The sequence below is a fragment of the Sycon ciliatum genome, chromosome 8 (genome assembly GCF_964019385.1).
Source record: "Sycon ciliatum chromosome 8, ocSycCili1.1, whole genome shotgun sequence".
NCBI classification, from domain to species: Eukaryota; Metazoa; Porifera; class Calcarea; order Leucosolenida; family Sycettidae; genus Sycon; species Sycon ciliatum.
In genome coordinates, this window is record NC_088650.1 from 25,272,416 (window position 1) to 25,300,228 (window position 27,813).

The window sequence follows — 27,813 nt, forward strand, 5'->3', positions numbered from 1 at the left end:
AAAAACCAATAGAAAAAGTTCAAAGAAAACACAACAATGCCAAGGCAGCCAGGGCTAGCTGCTATTACAGACCATAGTGCACGTAGCTGCTATTACAGACCATAGTGCACGTTGTACGCATACAATACCACGGCTTGTGGATAACTGATAAACTAAACAAAAGGGAAATAAAGATATTTTAAAAGATGTTTTGGATAGAGAGCATCAACTTCTGCAGGCAGGCAAGTCATTATGGTAACTCCATACTCGTCGTGTACATAAATTATCGAGCTCAACGATACAAAGAAAGACATATTCAGAAGAACTAGAGGAGTTGCAAATATTTTTTCTCGCGTCGGAGGGCCGCATGCAAAAACACACATATGCAGTATGGTAAATACTACGATATCAAAGCCGCGGCGGGCACAATAAATTTAAAAGTTCTCAAAATAGAAATGGACGGTCTTAGCACCTTCTGGTTGCATTCTATGCAGTAAAACAGCGGAAAGATTTTTTTCTATTTTCTCCAGGAGATGCTGTGATCACAAATTGCAATCATCGCAGCAATATGAAAATAATCAGAGAAAACAGTTATTTTGCAAGGTCACAGTTTTAGTTGAGCAGCACTACTGTGCCCATCCAGGACCCGGGCCAACATTTCCAGATGGGGATTCGTGTAGATGTAATCTCGATCTCGCTGGCAACGCAAGCACAGATTGCGCAATCGTGACGCAATCACTTCCTGCTCATCAGTATGAGCTGCACACTTCTAGTCACCAACACTTCGCAGCTACGGCGAAGTCGAAAAGGACAACTGCAAGCTACACCTTGCGGGGAGAAGATCAACTTCAAGGCTGTGTAACTACAACAACACACCAACTCAAAGCGATGCATGCTTGTGTAGTCACCACAGCTACGCATGTTCTTGTCTGTACGCTGCACAGCCAGCAAGGCGCGAGATCATTGTCTGTGCAATACACACCCAGCTACACATGGTTATTGTCTGTACGATGCACACCCAGCAAGACACGATCATCAGACTTCAACCTGCACTGACTCAGGACTTGTGTCGGTAGCAGTGGCAGCGGCGGCGGCTGTCGCAGACTCGCCGCCCTCTTGCTGGTCTTTCGGGTAGGTGCGTGTGAAGTTCTTGCGCTTGCTCAGCTTGCGACGTGGCGGGCCACGCGTCGGTGTGTCACCATCGCCGCCGCCAGGGGACGTCTCGCCCACTACCTCGCTAGATTGGTCCGGGCTTGCAGTGCTCTGATAAGCGCTATCCGCTTCTCCCGGCGACGGGGTGGTGGTTGCCACGGCGGTGGTGTCGTCGCCACGGAGAACCTCGTCGTCGCTCACCGCGTCCGGAGAGCTCATCTGCGGCCGCGACTGCAGGTAACCTTGGAGACGCTCACAGATACCACGGAAACGGCGAGCAGACCCTTTCAATCAGAAACAAGACCGGCAAGAGAAGACGTCAGCTTCCAGGAAATGTCTACTTGTAAGAGTAATTTCTCCAATAGCATGTAGTTTAATAGTAACTTTAATACTTAGTAGACATGTGAATGGTTACGATGGCTGTAAGGTATAGACAATGTCCTGGATAAAGCCAATCAAGATCTGATCTGGGAGTTTTGCAGCCACTCAAAATGCACCGTTGTCCACAGCATGTAGTTTAACCCCACATGCTTACCGGAGGTTTTGCGACACGTCATCGTGTAGGTAAGGCAGTATTTCAGCTTAACGTCGTCAACAGCAGTCAACTCCAGAACGAACGTCATCTTCTTGTGCTTCGTTAGCTTGTCTAGTGACCATGGGAAGACGACAACCAGAGTAGAAAAAAGTTACAGGTGCAGTGACGAACTGCTTCCCAGCTTATGTAGCTTAACTGTTAGTCTCGCAGCATTCACACGGCATGCGTGCCAAAGTTAGAATCTCGACATGCTTGGCACTGCTATGTATCACATAACCTTGCATTGATAGCCAACACAATAATGTACGGAAACGACCCTCTTCACTCACGCAACATGGGTAAGCATGTAGTGCAACAATGCATCCACGGATCTTATTGGAGAGAGTCGCCATGGTGAGAATAAAGAATGATGGGGATAGCGTTAGACAGCCGTTTGCATGAGAAATCTCCAAATGCGTTCCACTTTTCATGCCTCCCTATCCCGATGGATAGCACTAGGACTAATGGTAGCAAGCTTACATTTGCGCTCGTACGAATACTCGCATTTGATTACGGTCGGTGTGGAGCCCGCTGTATCGACATCCACGTCAAGCGCCTGGAGATAAGTCAAACAGAAATTCCAAATACTGTAAATATACAAATTTTCGTCAGCTATTTAATTTCGGCTATATTCGGCACCGACCCAAAACACCTAAATTAAAACGCCGATGAAATTTTTCACAGCATCTGTCGCACTATACCATGCCCTCTACCCCACGCCGAAAATAAATCGCCGCCGAAATGTCAAAAATCGAGAAGTGCCGAAATTTTGCAGCGCCGAAATTTTGTATATTTACAGTATACAAACAAAGACACGCTTTAAAACCTGTCAAGGTGACCACTCGGATAAAGCGACCACCTGTCCTAGAAGACCACTGAAACCAGGACCAACCGATGCTATTTCCAGTCAAATTACCCTGGATAAGGAGACCACCTGGTAACAGAGACCACGTTTTGAAGGTCCCCTGAGTAGTCGTCTTAGACAGGCTTCACTGTAGAAAATACGGACTACCTCCTAGCTAAAACATCACCCCGTAAGCATTCCTATTTTTAACCGTGCCTTATTTTCATTACACATCCTGGCCCCGTGGCTGCTCAGGATCATGGGACATACACATGCCTTCGCCTTACCTTCAGCACATCGTTGATATCGGCTTTCAGCGCTGCCAGGTCCTTCCGGTCCACTAGGAAATAAATCTGCACGTGAAACACGCCACACGCACGCACGCACGCACACACACACACACACACACACACACAGACAGACAGACAGACAGACAGACAAGACAATATTAAATCAGGGTGGGATGCATGTACTGTACTACAACTGTTTTATCATGTGCTTTTCAACTGGTCTACCCCCACAGTGCGGCTCGAGCTGGGTCTATTCAAAGTGAAAAGACAAGTCAAAGGTAGCATATCATATGTACTCTGTTCGAGACGCACCTCCTCTTCTGGTGAACAACATTGGCCAACCTAAAGCAGCATGTGCAATGGATGCAGACCAATCCACTTCTGCGGCTATACTTTGACTACCATCAAGAAGACCAGACATCAGTGGCTCAAGCCCTTCCGACAGCATGCTACAAGTATTATTATTAATTGTATTATTGCAATGGTGGATACACACCGCACGGCTTAGCCCTTAGCGTTAGAGGGCAAACGTACCTCGTCACACTCAAGTTGATTGGTAAACCAGCTACGCTTGATCCTGCATGATAACACGCGTATACAGAATACTCACTATAAGCGATGAACTGGAAGATGGGACAAAGGAAAAACAGAAGCTGGAAGGCACATGCCACATGGTTACCATGGAAACACTTGCTATAACACGTGCTAGTCAACTGATTCACCCTGTACGGTGATTCGGGGAAGGCAGCGTGAAATATTGCATCAGAACATCGCGACGTTCTTACGTGGTTGGTGTGCTGGGTGTGTCGAGTGAGTTCCTCTCCAGCGCTGTAACTTCTTGACCTGCAAGGCACCACCAAACAGAGCACGGTTGTCACAACACACCGCAGACAGACACATGCCTGGTACAGTGCACATTGCCAATACCAGCTGTGTGCAATGCTTTTCTGAGACTATGTGCACTGGCCAATATCGTCCAGGAACCACATCTTCTATACCCCACCGATACAGGTTTCAGCACCATGTGCTCAAATACTACTACCACACTTCTGTCCATTAAAAGGTAAGCCAGTTTAGCCTGCACTGGAAGATCATAATTATTGTGATGCATGAACAAATCATCACCAAATGCCTGGACTAGTATGGTTGGAGAGTTACATCGATACAAGTACATGTACATGTACTTCACTTCACTTCCCACTTGTCTTACCGTCAAGATTCCTGCGATGAAATTGGGGTGTTCCGCCGATGAAAGCCTGGCTGAGCCGTCTTAGCAGACCTGGACTGTTGCTGTGTGGGCTCATAGGGGGACTGACCAGTGGGCTACAGACAGATCCCTGTGAAACGACACAAAGTATGAAGAAAGCAGACAAATATGGTCAGACATGAACACAGGTTCACATAGGAGCTACATATGCATGCGTATGTATGCATGTGTGCGCTCTCTCTCTCTCTCTCTCTCTCTCTCTCTCTCTCTCTCTCTCTCTCTCTCTCTCTCTCTCTCTCGCTTTCACGCGTGCATACGTGTGCGTGTATGTGTGTCAATCAAAAGTAATTACTGGGCACCCGTATAAAGTTCCACATCGTGATGTAGTGACACGGGGACTACTCACTGGACCCGCTGCTGGCGTAGCTCCAGGTGACGTCACAGGTGCTGCACCCACACTGTAGCGCTGTGGTCGTTCGGCCGTCAGGCTGAGCGGTGGCGGGATACTGCCGCTGGGGCGACGGCGGCCTCGCGGAGAGGAGCGCGGTGACTCGCGCGGCGATCCGGGCAGGCTGGAGAAGCTCATTGCCGATGGGCTGCTGTCTCGGCGCACGGCGCCCGTGTTGGGCGGTAGTGGTGTTACACGCCTGGTGTGTGCAGTGCAAAACACACGCAGTTTGAATATTTGAACAGTTTCCTTGGAGACAAGAATGCAATCATACTGATAAGAAGGAAATACTTCAAGCTCTTGAACATCTCGAATTTGAATATGTTTCTATCATTCCCAAACACATTTCAAAGTCTCCACTGGTCACTGGCTTGGTCAAAAGTGCCCGGGGTATTAGTTCGGAGCAAATGTCAGGCGCAGTGAATGCACTGACCACATCATCACTTCATCACTGTGACTATCATGTACTTACAGTACTGCCTGTGTTTTTGCTTTCAACAACGGTGAACAGTCGCTGTGTCTGCAGTTGCATGCAAAATGAGACAAACAAGCGGCAGGTGAAACATGGTTGACAACGATATTCATGGTACACAGGGAAAACACTCTTTGCCAACATTTTTCGGCTATTTCATACGCTCTCAACAGCACAATCATGTGTCTGAGCACTGTCGGCATGCAGCATTCTTCCGACAAGCACCGTGCACTGTCATGTGATGGTCATTCTCAGTCATAGCCAACTTCCAGCATTGGTAGCAGGTACTGTCCAGGCAACACACACACGCACACACACACACACACACACACACACACACACACACACACGCACACACACACACACACACACACACACACACACACACACACACGCACGTACACACGCATGCACACACACACACACACACACACACACACAAGCACTGCACTGGAAGTCATTTTCTTTCCACTCACGTTCTGGAGCGCATCTGGTCACTAATCCGAGCCATGGCCATTTCCGGAGCAGCCTTGCCAGCACTGGCACTGCTGCCGCTGCGAACTTCTTGCTGGTGCTGTCCATTGAAAGAGCTTCCCAAGGACACCGACGATGCGCGCGTCTCGTGTGTGGAGGAGACGGAGTCCGTTCGCTTCCGTGCGTCAAACCGGTAGCCATTGTGCTCTGCACAAGGAAACGAAAACAGCACAAAAAAAACAGTACGAAACAACCGCTGACAAGAGCCTGCATGGGAACTGAAGTGCACCACGAGAGGCCTGGAGGAGGGCAACACCTACCGCCGGTATTTCCCCTAATATAAGTCGCACCTTTTTACCCAAAACATCAAGAGTAAAAAAGGGGTGCGACTTACAATCGAGCATGAGTTACTACTGAATTGAATATATCAAAACAATATGGCTCAAACCTGAAAATGGGGGTGCGACTTATAATCGAGTGCGACTTATAATTGGGGAAATACGGTAATGAAGAGTCCCGAATGAAATGCATGCAGTAATCTAGGGAATCTCTAGGTCTGACAGTTTGAGAATGCATTCACGCAACCATTCAGAGGGCTAAACCACTTTCGACGTAGCCACACGATTCTCCCACCATAATCTAAGCAAGAAGAGTACTTGCTGGACGTCTTGACTCGCTTTTAGTCTGTACTGTCATTAATCAGTAGATTTGTTTCATTTTTTCAGTGGCCTTGCTTCAACAAATTGCCCGGTCGGGTGAAATTGCCATTCTCGCAATAGGCTACAATCAAATCTTGCGTGTCGGGTAGATTCACAAATAGTGACCTGAGCATTCCACTACGAGATCCTCGAGAACTGCTACAAGTGATAGGTAACTGATTAGAGACCACTCGCAATTGATCAGTTTAGCACAAGTTAACGAAATTGACAGAATGCAATGCACTTTTAAGCTGAGCATACCAAAGTTGATGTCTTCAATGTCACTGTCATCAGACACGGCGGGATTTTCCCCTTTGCGACGAAGCAGTAGAAAGTACACGGCCTTCTCCATGTTGCGCCTGCAGACGCACACATGATCAGAGGTGGAAGCAACCAGTAAGTCACACAGCCGGTGGTGAGATACGAGTGACAAGCTGTGCGGCTCATGCACTGTACCATACATACGACCACAGTCAAGCTCTAACAATGAAGGACAGACTCAGCCAAGAACCATAAAGCATTCACTGTTTGCATTCCAAAGAAAAAATGGACTTGTTCAAAAATCGAAACTAATGGTTATCAGCACCAATTTTGCTACTGTTGTTTAGTTGAACAAGGGTAAGCTGCAGCGGCAGCATTCGGCGTGTAGTTTGGCTGCGTCCTGTTGTATTGAATATGCCAGCAACTTGTGACACGGAGGAGCTTCAACACCACAGAGACCGGGAGACACATAACTACTCACTCTTCACAGGTCAGAGCTGCTATGAGCTCGTCCTTGTCCTTGAAACAGGTAAACGACAGCATGTTCTTGAAGATGTCATCGTCGATCTCACCATCCTTCAGCTTCCACGTCTATACAGAGCCACACATTGAACAGAAAACGGATCAACTGATGGGCATTGCTTTAATAATTGCTAAAGGGTACTTGATAGACAACCCAATAGAGTCTTCAAGTAAACAAAAAAACCAAAGCTACCAAAAAGACGAATGTTCACTGACTTCAACATTCTGCATTCATTCAATTCGGGAAAACACTCTCTCTCTCTCTCTCTCTCTCTCTCTCTCTCTCTCTCTCTCTCTCTCCTCTCTCCTTCTCTCTCTCTCTCTCTCTCTCTCTCTCTCTCTCTCTCTCTCTCTCTCTCTCTCTCTCTCTCTCTCTCTCTCTCTCTCTCTCTCTCTCTCTCTCTCTCTCTCTCTCTCTCTCTCTCTCTCTCTCTCAGGCATAAGTACTGAGATATACACTGCACTAGGACCTACCTGTACAGCTTCAATCGTCTCGGTCTCGGGGCCAGGCATTTCGTTGATACCACTCGTTTCCTGGTCCCTGTGTGTATGTGTGTGTGTGGTAGACACATACAGTACAGAGAGAACACAGAGCTGATGGACAGAAATAGGACAATGACCATGGAGGCAAGGGCAATGCTGCTCAGCCTACGGTTTTATTTTTTTAACCAAATTAGCAGAGATGCTCAATAACAAGCAAGCGAATAGAAGTGGCATGAGGTGCAAGGGAAATTCAAAGAAGACTATACTCAGGTACGGTGGGAGGGGGGGGGGGTGTGATACAGGTTGAACGAGGGATGGGGGGGGGGGGGGGGGCAAAATGAGCGCAGCAAGCACTGGGAAACTACAGGTACAAGCAATTACATCAGCAGTAGTGCTTACCATTGTAACCAGTCATCCTTCATTACTTGCTTCAGCTATAAAGCAGAACACAGTGAAAGACAGAAGATGAAATGATGTAGCTAGGCATTTCTTCCACAGCCGCTATCTTATTATTGTGCACCAGACCATCAGTGTATGTAATATACTTTGTAGACTATCACTCATGTCAAACCTTCGTCTGCACGCTGGTATTTCAAGCAAAGCACAGTGAACGCAGATTAGACATCCTTAGCAAAAGTACGATAACGCTAACCTTTACGGTACTCACTCCCAGCTGTGACAAAAGACGTTATCGGGTAACGGAAAAACGTTATAGAGCTCAAAATAACGGGCCGACGTTCGTTATGGTAATTCTGCAAAAAATGCAAAAACTCTCATTGTTTTGTAACTGGCGGGAGATAAAAAGCACGTCCAGATCGAGATGAGAGTCGAGATTACTTCCTCTTGTGAATATTTAGCTTTTTTCGGCGAGTTTTGCCTTTCAGTTGACAATGTCTGCGTCCTCTGCTTCGTGCCTTTCACCCTCTATCCCATCTGGGAAACGAAGGACCAGTTCCACGGCACTCCTGAGGAAAGGAAAGGTTTTCCAAGGACCTGGGAACAGCGAAAACTTATTTTCGCCGTGCTTTTGCTATTCCAGAGTGGAAGATCTCGCCAAGGTATTCTTTCGGAACGACAGCAAACTAATCCCTGGTTCAAAATTTTGAATTTCCCGCACCTGTTTCCACGAAAATTCATATCGCCATGGTTGTCACGACTACTTCGTCTCAACTATAACGTACTTTGTGCTAAGGGAAAAGTCAGCTTGAACGATCCGAAGTACGGAAAGGTTTGCGTTTACGTTAACGTTTTTTTAGCTAAGGATATCTATTGCGGTACTGTAAAAGCCTTATATATAACGATGTGCTAACTCTAACGAGTTAACGAGGAGAAATCTGTCGTTAACAGTTAAAATAGAAATCATTATACAGAAATCGATACATATACTGTCCTATTGAGCGTTGAGAATGAGTGAGAATCGTTACCTTTGGTACACGTAAACTAGTCAATTTTGGGAAATCGTTATATATGCGCCTCGTTAGAATAATGGCTTGTACAGTAGTTTACGGCCGTCTTTGTGTTGGGTCTGACCTACTCACCTCCCACCGCTTTAGGAGCTGCATCTGCCCCTTCATCCATAGAGAGTGGTGGCGTTCCTACGGATGCGCAAAACTCGGCCTCCAGCTGAGTCTCACGTGAACTCAGTGTGAATTTCTTTTTCTAGGCCGTCTAACTCTCTATTCATGTACTTTGAAGTAAAGAAATTGAAAGCGAAAGAATTAGCAGATGGCACTGGTACTTACTGAAATGCGATTGGCTGGGTTCCTCTCCAGCATGCGGAAGATCAAGCGCTGTGCTTTTGGTGGGAAGTAGGCTGGCATTTCAAAGTGGCCAAACTTCACCTGCACACAAACAGTAGGCAGAACATCTTTTGTACTTGGTGCGGAGTGAACACCAAGCGTGTCCAATGGACTGAACTCACGCACTGAATTTCCGTCTGGCCACGACTGTGTATGAAGTGGGGGTGGGTGGTGAGGGGAGGGGAGTGAGGGAAGGGGGTGAGGGGGAGGGGAGTGAGCCGGGAAGGGGGTGAGGGGAGAGGAGTGAGGGAAGGGGGTGAGGGGGGGGAGTGAGGGAAGGGGGGGGGGGGTGAGGGTGAGGGGAGGGGAGTGAGGGTGAGGGGAGTGAGGGAAGGGGGGGGGGGGGTATGTTCATGTGAGCCTGGGCATGTGCAAGATCACGTACACAGTTTAAACCGACACTATTTTTATGCTGGTTTGGAGTGTAGCAGATGCACGATCAGTTTCAGCCCATTCTTGTGCGGTATAGTACATGTACGCTACAACACAGTGCCACATTCCTCCATGCCCGATCATGGCCAGAGAGCCATGGCGTCCAGCATGGTTACCGCAGCATTTGCCACTCACCTTCTCCAGAAGAGTGGATAGGTTGGGGTCATCAAATGGCAGCTGACCCTACAACCACACAGATAGAACAGTCAACGGCAACAAATCCCTCTAAGCTGAAAAGTAGCAGCACCATGAATTCCTGAGAGAACAACAGTGCTATAGACCAAACACTAAGTCTTCGAAACACGGCAATGCCGCGTGTTTGTTGATTTCTCAGACTCAGCAGCAATGCAATGTAATGCTGCTTGACCACACCGATGCACCAATGTGCTTGTCCACTGGCAGTCTGACACTAGCGGGTAAAGCGCCATCACAAGTAACGTCAACAGGTATTAGAGAAGTTTGAATATCGTATTTTAGCGTTAGTAGTACAAACCACAGACTGTAAAAAGGGGAATCATCATTGTGTTTCAACTATGAGTTTTTAAAGATGTACTGTCACAGCGGTTACACTGTACTTACAGCTAGTAAGGCGTACAGTATCACACCGCAGCTCCACACATCAGCCTTGAAACCGTCATAGTGTTCACCCTGGCAATGGTAAACACGCAAGCAGACACACACACACACACACACACACACACACGCACACACACACACATACACACACACACACACACACACACACACACACACACACACACACACACAAACACACACACACACCAGCAGACACAAACAAGCATGACCATGGAGGACAGTGTCTATCCGTTCCAACTGACAACCGTTGCACAGCAATCCCCGAGTTATAAAACCGGGCAATGAAGTAAGTTGACTAGTAATTGAACAGGGACTTCTCTGCGTAAAATCATAGTTATACCACCCCTCCCCATTGATACACTCTACCCATGTCTGTGGAAAAGTAGCGGAGCTTGATTGTTCACTTCAACTCTGTGCATTTCTACACTATCAACAATCAACAGAGTGCTACTTGTGTCAAGCATGTGCGGTGTTGTGTGAATCTGCCATGTGCCACACTGAACCACCCACACTATTCCACACAGCTTACCATGATCACTTCAGGAGCAGCATAGTGAGGAGAGCTAGACGGAGATACAAACAGTGGACAAGAAAGAGCAAAGACGAGTTGACTATCAGTCACGTGGCTCCTGTGACTAGCAAGCTGCACTGCCACACACACACACACACACACACACTAAGCATTGATACATGGAAGGCAGGCTAAGCCGTTTCACTGGTACAGTATTTTCAGGCATTGGGTTACTCGAGATTTCACCGGCTGCGCATGTTTATAAGGCAATTGCGTCTCTGGCCAGCTTCAATTTGGTCACTTATTGCAAAGTTTTCACCGGCTACAAACGCATATCAAACTGTTACACTACTCTCGAAGTCTTGCTGGTAACACTGTGACATCCGTACAACAGTCGACTCCACTTATAACGAACTCACATTATCTCTTAGCCTGTCACCAGGAAACCCTATATATAGGGTTTGACATAACGCTACACATAAAGACCCTATATATAGGGTTAGGACCCCTAAAGAAAGGGTTTGATCAGTCCTCACAACTGGGCACACAATACACACAGTTTCACTTGGTTTTTTTGATATTTTCACTGCATTGCCATTGATGTTAGCAGGAGCGCTCCTACGACGTGCGCGAGTGTCGCCGCATTTGCTGCTTCCGATCCACGTGTGGATCAGCTGATGCAGAAACGGCAATGGCGGGAGCGGCAGCTGCGACAGCCGCTGTTGATGCTTCGCCTTCTTCTTCAGGAGCATCCGACGCTGCTGGAACATCGACATCATCATCCTGAGTCGACACCAGGTCGCCAGGAACATTCTCATCGCCCGGGTTCGTCTCCACTAACTCAAGTTGCTCTTCCTCCATCGTGAAAAATCAAACCCTAGATATAGGGTCTAGAATTTTTTACGACAGCGCTGCACTAAAACTAACCGTACTCGAAGAAAACAGCAACAAAATGATCACGGTCTTCAGCAAGAGAACCGTAGACCCGGGTGCTCGAATCAGAAACGATTTGACAGGTGTGAAATTTCTCATCTGTAAATCTCAACAATGTCAGAATATACTTTGGGAGAGGCGATGGAACAGGGAAGGGAGTCTGGCTTGACCCAACCAGCAGGAATTCAGAACCTGGGTGCGCTACAACACAAGCTACAGTACGCAGTAAAATGGTCGTATTTCCTTCGGATTTTTTATTTGAAAATTGGGTGCTCGAATCAGAAACAGCAAACTCTTCAGATCGTCTCTGATTCAAGCACACGGGTCTACCATCGTCTACGCTTGGTATGGCAGTTGAGGGCAGGGTGTAGTAACTTACTACTTCATTTTTGAGAGCAAGATGGTCAGTGGAGCCGCAGATTCAGCAGGTCTTTGGAAGCACCGTACAGGAGACCCACATCCTCGAATCAAGGACCCAGCAAAAAGTGGGTCGCGAGTATTTCAAAAACCGTTTACCGGGCAGCTCTGAAATTTGGCATACCGTTAGCGGGCCGTATGTTGATGGTATTTGTGAAAACTAAACGAAATCGGAACAAGTTTAGGTACAATTTCAGGCTGTTTCTGTTTTGGTACCCTGTGTCTCATTCGAGCACCCGGGTCTACGTACATTCTACGTATGTAGGCCCAGGCGTCTAGTTGCCATAGCAGCCAAGTGGGCTCTCAAGAGAGCTCAAGATAGAACGCGCGGCTGAAAACCCTATATATAGGGTTTGACAGGCTAAGAGATAGCGAATTTCATGACCATAGCAAACCGTTGTCCATGTCCCAGTTTGAACCCACAGTGTAGGTGCATATTCTGTTATAATGAACTTCGGCGGCTAAAGAACTAAATCTCCTGCACAATGGTGCTCGTTATATCAGGAGTCGACTGTACTTACCCACAACTTGTTCTCATCACTTCAATCTGCAGATTAGCCATTCCAAAGTCAGCAACGCGAATGTCATTCTTTGAGTCGAGAAGCAGATTCTCTGGCTTCAAGTCTCGGTGGCTGCAGTCAAAAACAAGAACGGACGAGAGCCACACAAAGTGAAAAATGCAACGAATGTCTAAGGTGCCTAAAGAGTAAACTAAAGACTATCATTGGCATGAAACTCTACAAGTAGCAATTAATCAAGAGCGACTTTTGTCTTCCATGTGTGCGTTCTTCTTATTACCCGAGAGCCTATTGTACTGAGCATCAACTCTCCGCGGCCAAAACACATTACTCGCCAACTCACCACACGCTGTGATCATGACAGTAGCTGATTGCCGACACGATCTGTCGAAATAGACGCCGCGCCTGCATTTTAAACACACGCGCATGCATGAGCACATAGACAAACTAGATTGTACAACGGCGAAAGGAAGAGTACAGTTCATTGCTCATTACCCATCCTTCATATCATTACTACTTCAAGTCACCAGTACCAAGAGCAGGTCATAGCACATGACATCACCGCATGACATGACCACATGACATCGTACAACACACCAACCATTACATTCATCATGCCCTATGCCATGCCCAAGTGCCACACGATCACACACATGCATTATTAACGTTAGAAGTTCCAATAATTATGTTGCTTGTGCATGTGTGTGTGTGTGTGTGTGTGTGTGTGTGTGTGTGTGTGTGTGTGTGTGTGTGTGTGTGTATGTGTATGTGTGTGTGTGTGTGTGTGTGTGTGTGTATGTGTATGTGTGTGTGTGTGTGTGTGTGTGTGTGTGTGTGTGTGTGTGTGTGTGTGTGTGTGTGTGTGTGTGTGTGTGTGCGTGTGTGTGTGTGACTTACTTCTTTCGGCGATAACCGTCCCCTCTTCACCAAGTAGTCAAATAGCTCTCCACCCTCGACATACTCCAGGACCAGGAAGCTATACACGGACAGAATAGATAGAGCGGATGAAGCCAGAGAGGCAAATTATGACAATAGGCAGCCACAAACAAGACTTGAACACATTTTACTTCAGAGCAGATAGACATGAAATCCAAGCATTCAACACACTATACACGATGTACATCCAACGGCACAGGCTTTATAGTAGAGTATTCTCGTACGGTATTAAAGGCAGAAAAGAAAACCACACTGCTTACAGATATTTTGTGTTGTCATAGACGTCGAACAGTCTCAGGAGATGCGGGTGCTGTATAAGCTTCATGACGACAATCTCCCGCTCAACCTACATAACACATACACGCACACACATACATGAATGTACACATATGAACATAGTACATCAGACCATTACACTGTACACAAGTCAGCGATGGAACAACGTGGCTCTGCCCCACAGCATCGAGCACTGTCGCAAGTGATTAGCAACTAAGCTTGTGCATCAGACAATTAAAAAACAATATAAAGGAGCTCTGGAGCTGCAGGGCAATCCTTAGACTACTAGAGGACAAAGAAGGCAGGGATATTTTTTTTGTATACAAGTACGACAATGCATTAGGTCTAATACTAGTAGAGGTATGTCAGTATGTCAGTATGTGTGGAGTGCATGGCCATGCAGACCGTAGGCTGTGCATAGCATACACACGGATCTCAGTATACCTGGCAAGGTATACCCCCCCCCCCCCCCTCCCTCTCCTGAAGTCATACAAGTGCAACATGCATGGCACTCCTTGTGCTAAATGTGACTGGGTGGAGGGGAAAGTTGGACAAAAGACAATGGCAGTGCATAGGCAGCCTATTAGATCCATCAGTTGTTCTGACTTCCTGTCCTAGTACAAGGATGTGTCTCCATCTGAATACACACAATATGACTAAAATTGCCTTGGCTGACACTTCACACAACAACTATAAATACCTGACAGGCAACAAGAACATCCTATGAGGCGAAGGAACCCGCATGCAAGTTCTGTCCTACAGACCCCCATCGCAGCAGGTGATCAAACATTGCCTGGAAAGCCACCTCGGCAAAGTCATAAGAATGTTACTTTGCCATACAGAGACTCAAGATGATTATGGGTAACACCCTTTCCAGAAAGGGATTTTATAGCTGCAAACGATCAAAGACAGCATTGCAAGTCTTTGAAGGCACAACAAGGTTATAAAGGGGTTGTTCGACATATCCCGACCAAGGCACTTGCCCAGGCCGGCTCTGCACTGACTACACTCTTCGCACAACCAACACACTACCGGAGAAAGAAAGGAGGTAATGTCAAGACATCACACAGATGACTGAACGAGCATGCAGGCGTACTAACCTTTCGCACGACTGACTCCTTGACATGGGAGCGGTCGATGATCTTGATGGCAACTTTCTTTTTCGTCTTACAATGCGTGGCGAGCTTAACCAGTCCTGAGAAAAAGCGCATGATACATTATCATTGATGGGGATGCCTTTTAAAGACACATACATGCATATGCACTGCTGCCATGAATCATCAATCAGTGAATTTTTCGAAAAACAAAATAAGCCAGATATTAAACATAGATTGAAGCAAAGATGGTGTGCATGTGAGATGGGGTGCCAGTAGATTGTTTCCAATTTGAAGTTTGCATGTCCCTTCTCAGAAGGAAAAAAATACCCACCTGAAACAGACCCTGGATTGGTCTCATTCACTAAGAAGCCAGAACCCATACCTGCTCTATTCAAACTAGAATGTTGATGACGCCACAAGTACCGTATTTTCTGGAGTATAAGCCGCACTTTGAAAACTCAAAATTCACCCAAAAAAGGGTTGCGGATTATACTCCAATGATCAAATTAGGGGCGATAAATAGGGAAGATGTTGGTATTTCGTGGCAAAAAGTAGAGGAGGGGGGGGGGGGGGCTTATACTCCAGTGTGGCTTATACTCTAGTGCGGCTTATGCTCCAGTGCGGCTTATACTCCAGTGCGGCTTATACGCCAGTGCGGCATATACCCTGGAAAATACGGCAGGCATGTAAACAGGTCCTTACCAGTCTGCCCCTTGCCCAGGGTTTTGCCCAGTAGGTACGGTCCCACAGCTCTCAGCTGCTTGTGCCGATGATGGCGCCGATGCTGTTGTCCACCGCAATCCGGTGCTGAGGACGGTCGGCTGGATGGAGCGGCACTGGCACTACCACCGCTGCCTGGTCTACTGGTAGTAGCTGTTGTTGTTGACGTCGTCGATGGCTTGCTTGGCACGGCGGTTTCCGGACTCTTTGCGCTGCCACTGGACGTGGTGGAGCACTCACGGCCACGCCGCTGGGCGTCCGGAATGGACATTGGCGAGGTTGGCGAGGTTGCAGTCTGGCACTCAGGCATGATGGCTCATCAGTCGACTGCAGCACTACTAGTTCTGAGAAAACAACAGATGAGAGGTCCAGAAAAAATGTACAGGTTATTTGCACTGAAAGACTGAAAAGGACACCCATCAGGAGTATCTCTTACATGCCGGCAAAGCGCAAGAAGAGGGAACCATCAGCACCAAGACTAGAGATATCTAAGCCATTCGATGGCGACAAGCAAGTGAAGTATAGATGCCAGGGCTTATGTAGGCAGGTTGTGCCCTTGTTTTTAGCTCGGAGCCATACAAACTGAGTTAAAACCACCAGATGAACATTGCATTCAAACAGATCGAGGTGGACAATACGACATGACGAGAAAGATCATTGCTAGACACTAAACTTCACAAGGACACTAAGCACTGAGTCTTGTTGCTTTTCGCTGCAACGTCCCCAGTGTGTCCCGCAAAGACACAATACAATGCTTTGCGTTGCATTGTATGTACCCGCGTGATTGTCCCCAAACCTTATCACCTTTACCCATAACCAGACATTGGTACACGAAAGTGGGAGAACAATAGATGCAATGGAGCCGCGAACAACTTCATGAGCACCCCGCAGAATGAGCCCCTTGCGTAACAATTAGACATGTGCCATGATACACGGTGCGCGGGGACGATTGGCAGTATTGTGATGGTACCCTGTCCAGAGAATAGTTCTGATTTTCATCGATTCATGCTCCTCTGGAATGACACCAAACAACTTGATAGGAAAGCTATGTGTGCTGCCAAACCGGGTCAAGTATGCCCAGACACGTGTACGCACTTCTTGCCCATATATTGCTGGTGCTATGCCGCTTGTAGAGGTTTGCAACAGCAATGACACCCGTGGCCATTGTGGAATACTGCTTTGAGTATTGAGCACGTGGGCAACGCTAGCCTGAGCAGCAGCGCGTGGACAACCTTGAGTTTCCCTGCGCGTCCCGACACCACGCAGGCGACTAGATACGAGGAAGAACTTATACTGGAAACACATTCAGGCCTGGCAGTCTCCAGGCATCCCGCCACATGAAAGTCAGCTGTGCCTGGTTCTGTTTCAATGTACATTTACAAGTAGATCATGCAGAATTCAAGTTCCCTGGTCCAGGCAACAATGAGCGCACTACTAGCTGAGTAGGGTCGTGCCCCAAACACTTCAAGAAAGAGGGCCTTCACTAATGTCAAATCGTGTACCTCGTACTGAAATGCTCTTTATTAGTGAGTAGACTAAGCGACCAAACAGCTGTTCTGCTTGTTCAGTGCACGTTGTCAGTAGCTAGGAGCACGCAAATGGGCAGAATGACCAAGGTAACCATGGTAACCAAGGTAACTGGTTAGTGAAGTACGAGTACGGTTCAGCCTGTACATGCTGCACTACATTGGTTCCATCCGGCGCTACTTGTGCAAGTACATGCATTTCTCAGGGTGTATGACAACAGATTACACATACAGACTTGCATATCTGCATCGCTCAGATGGGACTGTCGCGGAAGACTGGCGGCCTCCGTGCGCACAGCCACTATCCAATGTGTGCCATGTGAACATGCAAGAACACTAACAGAAGATGTTCACATCACTCACATACCAGCTTAGTGCCACCACCAAACATAGGTCTCAGGGTATTGGCAAATTGAGACATTCAACTAAAAACTCCACTCAGTGCACTCACGCCGGTGAAGAAGTTCAAAAACCGGACAAATGCTGTTGGCAATGCATGTGTGGGTGAGCTGGCACCAAAGACGCTGTCACTATCGATAGTTGCCAGTTTTCATACCGCTATCGATAGATACACCATACGGATATACTCTGCATGTACCGGTATCGATGCGGTATAGACTTTTAACATACCGGTACGTCCAATTTAAGGATGGAGAAGCCTAGTGCACAATTTGTTGATTATATCCATGGAGACTCCAAACAGCCAAGTCAGCACTCCAATGGTACATCACAAAAGCAAGCCAGTGTCTCTCTAGTTTGTACCGACCTATGAATTGTAGATCTACACGACGCGTTTTGTACAATGTCACAGCGTAATTCTGTACAGGCTGTAACGGAATCACAGCCATTCCGTTCCCCGGGACGCAGGACACAAAGGACAAGACTCGTTTGGTTTACATAATATTATTGACAATACGGAAATGGAGACAACGCTCAAAGGGACGAACATGAAGACTGACAAAAGGACTCTCGACTACAAAATCGCGCATGCTCATATCACACATGCACGCGACTAGACGAGACAGTTTGGGGAATGCCATAACACAGGAAAACAACACATCATTTCACAACAAGGCCCCAAGCACAAAACATGCAACCCCATGCCATCATCATACTGGCCACAGGTAACCGGCTGCGACATGATATCACTCAACACGACACTGAGACAGCAACACAACATGATGACTAAAAAATGGACAACCCCGTCTGTGACATGGCCAGGCGTACATGAATACTTTCATTCGATCCTACCAGGTGACTTGAATGTCATTCATTACAATCTACTGTCCACACAATGTCCAGCGCCTACTTTACCATGGGTGGCGATGTCCAGCGCCTACTTAACCACGGGTGGCGATGCCCAGCGCCTACTTAACCATGGGTGGCGATGCCCAGCGCCTACTTAACCATGGGTGGCGATGCCCAGCGCCTACTTAACCATGGGTGGCGATGCCCAGCGCCTACTTAACCATGGGTGGCGATGCCCAGCGCCTACTTAACCATGGGTGGCGATGCCCAGCGCCTACTTAACCATGGGTGGCGATGCCCAGCGCCTACTTAACCATGGGTGGCGATGCCCAGCGCCTACTTAACCCATTGAACGCTGATGACGTCTATAGACGTCATTGAAAGTGCCCCCCACGCGCGGGATGACGTCTATAGACGTCATGGGATATATAGTGATTTCTGGCACTGTTTGGTGTGTAAAAGCACTGTTAGTCAGTTGGATCATGATCCTGCCTCTTGTACGATAGGTCGCTGGTACGAATCCAGCTTGGAAACACTATGAGTCTTTATTTCTTCTCTTTTCAGCGATCTTTCAGCTGCAATTTCACGCATTTGGCGTATTTCACACCATTCGAGCAAACTTGCGTCCCCTATTGTGAAGCGCTATTCTTTTTGGGGACTGTATCGATTCTGTCACCCTGTAGTTGATAGTCTTGGCAATCATTTCCAAAATATTTGAGAACCCCAGTTGCCAGAACCCTGGAGTTTTAGAACTTGCTATTGGCCCTGTTTTTAGCATTTTATATGCAGAGTACCATAGGCAAGGCCCAGTAGCGCTGAATGGGTTAACCATGGGTGGCGATGCCCAGCGCCTACTTAACCATGGGTGGCGATGCCCAGCGCCTACTTAACCATGGGTGGCGATGCCCAGTGGCTACTTTACCATGGATGCTGAATACTTCCAAGTACTGTACACATACAATGAAAGTTGAAATGAAGTACCCGTACGTAAAAATGTTTCCCAAGCCAGCATGGTAAATAGTGAAATAACAATATGCATGGGTCCCTCCTTCACTTCATTGCTTGCTTCTCTCACTATCAGTCGAAGGGGTGGAACTAGAACTGAAGATGCAGCGCTGGGCGGCCATAGCGGGCTCTCTTATCTACATAGCATGGCCTTCCCCACTCGCCTGCTTTGATGTGATCTGCAGAGAGATAACGTCCGATGTGCCATTGGTTGGATATGATTTGATGTGATTCAATACGATTCGGATTATGTACAACTACAACGTGAGACCGGACGGACTCTAGAATGAGTATTGTTTCTGTCAACAATTGCATAATGCGAGGTGAATGAATTTCCTCTTGGAGACCACCCTGGAGAATACTTCTGCTGACCCAGATGTCTGTGGGAACGAGTCGAGTCGTTCATAGTAATAGTACTGACGCCGTCGTGCGTTGTGCGTTTACTATTGACATTGTATGCTGTGAAAGTCGCCTTCAGTCACCACGACCTGACCAGGGCCAGGGCGTGAGTATGGCCATGGGATAAGGACAGTGTGGGAGCTGTCAAAGTGCAGCAGCTTGCTGTCCACACACTTCCAGACTATTGTGGCTAATCTCTGGCAGGCATCAGCTGAAAGCAACCAGACGTGACTCACTGCAAATGTCAGTGCGAAATCAGACAACACAACAAGTAGTTGTCAGTTGTTCTCGTCCACTACAGACTCAGTACACACTGCAGTCTACAGATCCACACCGTTTGCAACCCACACATCGTCTGAACGCCCGTCTATTATCTACAAACGCTGCCGTGACGGTGTACAGACTCGGGTACCAACATTCTGCATACTACCAGCGACCGCCCCATGCCAAAACCAGCCACGCGAGAAACCTCAGAAGTTGTCAGCTGATCGCCTGGCAATGAACGAGGCGGGCAACCTCCCCTCGAATAGTTGACATACTTGCTGGCTAAATTGCCCCGAACACAACACGAACGACGCAAGCAAGAAGAGCCCCTAGTCGTAGCTAGTTCTAAGCGAGCCGTAGTATCGTCACTTCACTGCACCCTACAACGTTCATCCATTTGCAACGACGCAGTTCTTCGCATTCTTGCCTTGTACAGTTCGTAAAAAGGCCAATATTTTTGGTGATAAGTGGTGGTGTAGATCTACGCGATACGTGGGGTAATCAGTACAGCTATGCTCAGCATTCCGACATGATTCAGTTTGAACACAGACACACACGGAGCGCGCCGATCACCACCCTTTCTATCATTCACTCAGCACTTGTACTTGGCCCGTGTTACAAGTATTTACTGTCGACTTTTTCCTTCCGCTCCGCTGCGTGGATCTGGCAAGACGAAAAGGACAACGATGTGCGTGCCCATCAAGACACACGGCAACCGCGCGTCAAACCCCAGACAGTCGACAGTACGGACACATACAACGCGACACCTCCACAGCCTGTTTGAGAGAGCGCAAAATACTGCACGTGTGGCGGTCAGCTTCATGCTCGCGTCAAAAACGATCGGCACGGAGCGGGAGCAGATTATAGCAACGCTCGAAATCATAATAAACTCCTGCATGCCTCTCTTGCCAGACCCGAACGGCACAAGTGTCACGTCCTCAGTGAAAAGAGAGAGAGAGAGAGAGGCTTCCGATCGTGCCAGGTGTAGTCTACACCGAAGTACACGCAGTGACGCCCCCAGCTAGTACAATACAAGTAGAATCTATGATACGAATATCAGCATTATGAAACTGTCACTCGGTCACCACGAGTAACATGTAAAATCCAATGGCTCATCCCAGAAATCTATAAGCAGATCTCTTTGTATAAACTACCCAAACAGCAACAATTTGCAGACCAGATTTTACTTTAGACGAACGCTAGAGGAAAGCCATGTCAAATCACAACAATAATCGTACTTCGTAGTGTCAGGCTTGGCAAAACAGGGCCTATGTACAGAAATGAAGCCACTGCATTCTGTTCGTTCAGGCACCACTTGAAAACTTGCCGTCCGCTCTCCACAGGCCACTGTCAGCACTGATCGAGCCATGTGCCAGATGCAGAACGCACGGCATGTGGGGGCAAAGCTAAAATTAATACTCTAGTTTGTATGCTAGTACAGTTGGGACTCCAGCAAAGCAAACACAGACGGACACATGTCGGGAGGAGGGACGACATCGTCGACAGTCGCCAGTCGACACAACATGCACATGCAGACTAGCACTTGAAAAGATTATGTTCCGCCACTTACCCCAGAGCGTGTCCTGTCGTGACTTCGCCAATCGGCAGATAACAGCAGTTCTACAGACCCTAATGGCCTCACACTACCAGTCACACTCACCCACTCACTCCAGGAGTGCGTTCTGGGCCAAGGACACACAGCAGTCTGGGTGAACGCTAGTAAGTAATACACTGATGGTGCACATCAACCGTGCCCTGTCCCGTTGCGCTATCTTTCCTTCCAAGCACCACAGCGCCGGTACGTGAATTGTAAACAAAACGAATGGAATGCCTACAGTATCACTCTTGCACTCAGCGACTTTGTGTCCCAGCTGCTTTCGCTCCGCATGAGAGCGGAGAGAAACACAGTCTTCTATCTCTGGATAAAATGCTGACAGCGCGCGACCTTCGCCAAAGCATGCAGAGAAAGTAGTACCAGGCAGAAGTCTTTTCTCCTTTTCTGTGATGAGCTGTCGTCTATCTGCCCCCAAGTCAAAAGCAGGCCACTACAAATTGTAGCTATGCGCCGCCTGGACTGTTGAGGCTCGCTTCTCTATCAATGATGCTCTCAAAATAATTTCGAGCGGGTTCTAAAACCTAGAACGTGCCACTACGTAGTGCACTGACTCCAGTCACTGTAGTGTAGTGTAGGCTGTACCTGTGTACAGACAGTCAGTTTACAAGGTGTAGACGCAGGGATAGCGGCGGCGTGTGTTGCAGTTGCAGTGCTGAACCTTTGCTGCAGCTCGAGAAGTAGAGGCTTGTTCTACACGCGGGCGATGCCCTGGCCGTTGCAGTCGACAGTCATGCATTGTATTTTCTCTGTGCAACTAATAGTATACTTACCTAGCACGGACTGTCGGGAGATCTACGAGTACGACTACGTGCAACAACCGGACATTGTTCAACACACAGCATCATTTTTCCGTGGGTGAATGGTGCGACCTCGCAGCGCAGGCATGGCACTAGGTTTCCACTGCGGGTGGCCATGGTGGCGACTGACACAGACAGTAGTGACAGCTACATGTAGCATAGATCGGTCTACGTGTGCGCGTTTTGGATGCCAGCGCAATGAGCGCATGCAGGACTCTGACCGCGATGAATCAGGCCGTCAAAGTGTCACGCCGACCCTCACACCAGATCCACAAAGAAGTGTGACTCCGGCAAGGACCTTAGCCTTAGGCTTAGGCTTTTAATTTAGGTAGGCTTAGCTTTAGTTTAGGTCAGCTCCGGATCCCACATGCATCTAGCCCAAGCCAAGGCAAGGACTTAGGTAGATCCACATAACTAAGCACTTTGTAGTTTGTACTAAGCTACATGTAATGTAGATACACTACTCAGAAGTAAGAAGAGAGAAGAAGTAAGATACATGACTGTGCCTGATGATGGTAGTAATACGTGAAACTCAGAGTTGTAACAAAGCTTCCAAGCTCTGTCTTGTGTACATGACTGTACATGTAGCTGCACTGAAAAAATCAAAACGCTGCATACATGTACATGTAGTTATTTGCCTAGATCAAAAGTTATCACAAGGACATACATGTACATGTACTCTTGGTAGTACATGTACAGTGTATGTGTATGCCAGACTGTTCATATACAGTACATGACTGTATTTCAAGAAAGAAAGCCTTCATGGGCTTCAAAGTGTTCCCCTCGGCCCAGGCTATACACATGTGCATGTACATCAACGACATTGCAATTTTTAAATCGAATAATATTATATTTATTCTAGTCATGTACAATGTCATGTACATGTACATGAAAAAAAGGCGACGTGGAGACAATAATCTTAATAATGCAATGAATATAACTAAATGCGCACTCATATCACAACCATGCACTTACGCTATTCCAGTAAATTCGCACTCACACACACTTACACATGCATGTCCATTGTCACGCTGCACTTGCTGAATTTCCTATCATTTCTCACCTCACCTATAGTTTATTACCTGTGCAAATTGTTCCTAGGTTTGTGCTATTTTTCTTACTATGCTTGTATCCTCGCTGTTCCACTGCAAGTGTATAAATCCTATTGTAGTTTCATCATTCTCTTTAGTCACGAATTCCATTGATAATTGTGACAAGAAAACGTTCTGGAATACATGATTCGTCCCCATGGTTGTGATATGAGTGCGCATTTAGTTATATTCATTACATGTACATGACATTGTACATGACTAGAATACTGCGAGAACTCCCAGTGTACATGACTAGAATAGCGAGAACTCACAGTGTACATGACTGTACAATGTAGGGTTCATGTACAATGTTCATGTACATGAGCTGATTGTAAAGTATCTGGTAGTGTGTGGATATTATAGCATAACTTTTAGCTCTTTAGTCCTCTTTTCTTCTTATACATGTACATGTACATCATCGAAAATACGAACTTAGTTGGAACAATCCACTTCATGATCATCTAAAATGATGCTTTTTATTCGTCATGATTGACGATTCGGCAATATTTCACTGGCTATACACAACTAACTAATATTACTTGAATGTTTTGAAGCGGATGAATGCTGAATGCCACCGATCTACATGTCAATACAAGTGCTTGTGCATGACTGTATGCTTGTGACTGAGTGTCCTCCTACGATTCCACTACTAGACCAGGCTTGTGCATCACTGCGTTCGACAAAAAAACGTCCGACTGAGAACATTTTCGATCAAGACAAGACTAGTCTACTCTTGCTTCGACCAATCATGGCAATGATATGAACGCATGTACAAGTACATGTACAGGTATACCGACGACCTGCTGCAATACCATTCCAGTAAATCTAAAAATAAGAGTATGAAAACAGCACCCAGTGCTTTGCTAGTTGCTGCGCTGTGCAAGACACGAATATCTACTGTCTGTCTGAGCAACCATCCACTTATCATGCTTATGACATAAGCGTTGTGGGCCTCGAAGTTCGGCATTGAAAATATGAAGCACATGCACATCAACCATACAATACATGACTGCTCCACATCAATGTTCAGGTAAAAATAGATTCCTGATCACACCCACGCATTCTGAATCAGTTTGCGTAGTGTCGGCAGCCGCTCACAGCGTCTCCAAAAGACTAAGCGCCATCGACACAATGGTACACCTGGGAAGCTACCAATCTTAGTCTTTTTCATCACGGATATAGTCAATCGATTCAAAAGCGGAGGTGGAAAAGGACCTTGCGAGAATAGTTGCACCTCAGCTTCAATGTCGCCGTCGAAGGTCGGAGGAAACGTCTTTCGCTCTCTTTCCTTGTTGTCGGTTACTGGGGTGCTACGGCCGGGTCGGTACGGTTGGGCTATGGTTATTGGTGGGGACGCGTGTGCCAGATGTGCTTGCATATGTACACAGTCACGGTGAAACCTGGCCCCGGAATGCCGGGCCGGGGCGCTGGCATTTCGAAATAAGTGGATAACTCCTGCTACCCAATCCACAGGCCGAACGTCTCGCTGATCGCATTAGCAAAACGCTGTGCATTGCCAATGCCTGAATGTATGTACCAACTTTACCACACATACATGCAGAAGCAACATGCACCGTAGTTGGGCTAACTGCTTGTGGAGAATGCTGCTAAGCGATGGTAATGTCCTTCTTGCTCCGTTCCATATTAGGTCAGGCAAGGTCTGTGGTAGGCGAACGAGGGCCCAAGCAAAACGGAAGCAGCACGGCTGTGCCGTGCGTGGTGGCGCGCTGGCACGCCACCGTCCCGCCGGCCTCAGCCGCTTGCAAAACGAGCGATGGGGTGCAACTGCAAGGTCTTGCATCAATATTTAGGATAATATAAATACGGTGAGAGGTTCGAGATCGAGGTAGATACATGACGATGTACTGGCAATACACGTGCGAGCAAGAGTACAGTACGTGGTTATGTACTCTTGGTGCGAGGTGTCTAGGAGAGAAGACTGAAAAACGACAAATCGTGCGTTCAATGACATCCAAATGATTTGAGCCGTGCAACTATCTACTTTAGCTTCGGAAGTAACGCTGGAAAATGCCAGAGGCAATTTTTTAAACTGTTTGCTGCTTGCTGGGTATGCTTCCGATACAGACGTAAAGACGTTGAGGTTCCCTGAAGCTATGTTCGGAGAGTCAATTGCCCGTCGTAAAAATAATTAACGCTGATATACGAGTACACGTGTACGCCTACTTCCGTGTTACTTGAAGTAAGTAAGTAAGTACATTGTAAGTAAGTAAGTTGAAGACTTTGTAAAACAGATACATGCACATGCACATGACAGAGATTTACAGTAGCAATACAGTAGTAAATGTCAAAAGACCCAAACCAGCGGCAAGCTACTCCAGTGATGAGACGGATTGACATAATCATTACACACAACTGCCTTCTACATTTTTCTAGGGTGAAAAACTGAAAATCACTATTCTGGATCCGGGTGCAAAGGACGATGCGTACATACATCAGTGACAAACAAGGCCGGTCTAGACTAGGATTAGGAAGCTCGAGGTAGAGTGCTCAATGCACGAATGTACAGAGCAGTATACATGTACACACACAACAGACCACACACACACACACACACACACACACACACACACACACACACACACACACACACACACACACACATGTACAGTCACGTATGACTTTGCGTTTCAGTGGCATACAGGTGCAGGTAGAAAAGTACTTTGTAGTCATGTACATGATTGTACTACACATGTGTACAGGTACGTGCATCTGCGCATAAAGTGATAAACGTGACACACAAGGTCGAGTACAGACTAGTAGTACTAGCCTACTAGTAGTATCTAGCGGGCTGTTCTGTGGCTATTTTATTTATGACACTTGGTGCCAGGGATTCGACCGCTAGAGGCACGCTCCAGAGTAAAAGTGACGGGACTTGTGAAGCCATTCTCACGCTACTCCGCGATCCGACAAGTCAAACCGAACCAGCACCTCTTCTCTGTAACTCTGGCGCTGACTCTGCAACAAAAGACGTCCGTGTAGGCGTGTGTAGTTAGAATACCAGCGAGAACTTGACGGCACAATCCTGTCTCCAGAGCAATTGTCACAGGCGAGGCCGACGCGAATAGGTGATATTCTGTGGCCGCAAAGAGACTGCTCAACGCATTTCCATTTCATTTTGGCACATGATTTTCCCAGCGAGCATTTTTGTTGCCAGCTTTCGCTCGTCTCCCTGAGTTTCTCTGTAGCAAACTGCGTTCTAGGAATGCGGCTAACAAGCCTACAACAAGGTGCGAATGCTGCAACTGTCGTCATGCATGCTTGCATCTGCGGCGAACTGGTGAATCAACTCTGTTCGGCGATGAGGGAGAACTGACGATATGCAGGAAGTAAGTGTAATAGTTCTTTGCGGCATTGTGACAAGCTGCGCGTGAGACCGCAGTCAGATGATTGCTGGTGTTATTCCGAGCCTACAGGGACGATGGGTGGCGCAGTCGAAGCGTAGTCTACATTCAGATATTGTACTTGTGCCGTCAATGCCAGTCATGTTTGTGCTACAACAACGACGTAACAGGTAATGCAGTCTTGATATTTTGTAATAATATTCGCGGGATCCGCGTTAGCATCACTTGAATGTTCAGAAACACACAAGCTATAGCCTTCGCTTCCGCAGGCCACCACTATGCCTTTACACCTCAGTGGCGAATGCAGACCTCACAAGTGAGTCAGGGGAGAGGAGGTGAGTCTCTCAACCAATCGGGCGTGTAACGGCCCATAACCCTGTAAACTGCATCCTTGTACACAACTAATTTCTTCACAAACATTGGTTAGGGTTACTAGTAGTAGTACACAGAGCATAACACAAAAGAATGTGAACAGTCACACGCGTGAATCAGTATAGCAGGCAGAATAGAGGCATTTGAAAGGCAATGACTCCATGTCATGTACATGTACATGTCATTGTATGTGCTGAACCTACACTACAGCTGTAGTCTTACAAGTTAGTGTTGAAGTAGGCAGTCACAGAGGAGGAGACATGCGTCATCACCAATTACTGCATCAGTCATCCTCACACGTACACCTCACAAATAATAATAATTATTATTTGTGTGACCTAGCAATATTATTGTAAACAACGCCCAGTACGGCCAGTACTCACTTGGCAAGTTTCTCTCCCCGCTATCCATGGATTTTACAATACTAAACTTATAAAGTACTGTCCGAGTAACTTGGCACTAAGAGTAAGATGAGTATAGCCTCCAAGGAGACG

General features: G+C 47.2%; 1 protein-coding gene across 1 annotated transcript; it reads right to left on the reverse strand.

The window, feature by feature from the left end:
* Positions 1-813: 813 nt before the first annotated feature.
* Positions 814-22,162, reverse strand: LOC135822467 (serine/threonine-protein kinase BRSK2-like). Its single transcript, XM_065335240.1, has 25 exons — positions 21,653-22,162; positions 15,623-15,984; positions 14,924-15,018; positions 13,808-13,893; positions 13,509-13,587; positions 12,955-13,016; positions 12,615-12,725; positions 10,762-10,795; positions 10,215-10,283; positions 9,771-9,818; positions 9,147-9,245; positions 7,804-7,838; positions 7,396-7,462; positions 6,881-6,990; positions 6,400-6,497; positions 5,443-5,647; positions 4,967-5,014; positions 4,453-4,693; positions 4,050-4,176; positions 3,625-3,682; positions 3,374-3,416; positions 2,837-2,902; positions 2,186-2,261; positions 1,667-1,777; positions 814-1,415 (listed from the first exon to the last, which is right to left on the reverse strand). The coding sequence occupies exons 2-25, from the start codon at positions 15,948-15,950 to the stop codon at positions 1,015-1,017; spliced, it is 2,697 nt and encodes an 898-aa protein (XP_065191312.1). The 5' UTR covers positions 15,951-15,984; positions 21,653-22,162; the 3' UTR covers positions 814-1,014.
* Positions 22,163-27,813: the final 5,651 nt, after the last annotated feature.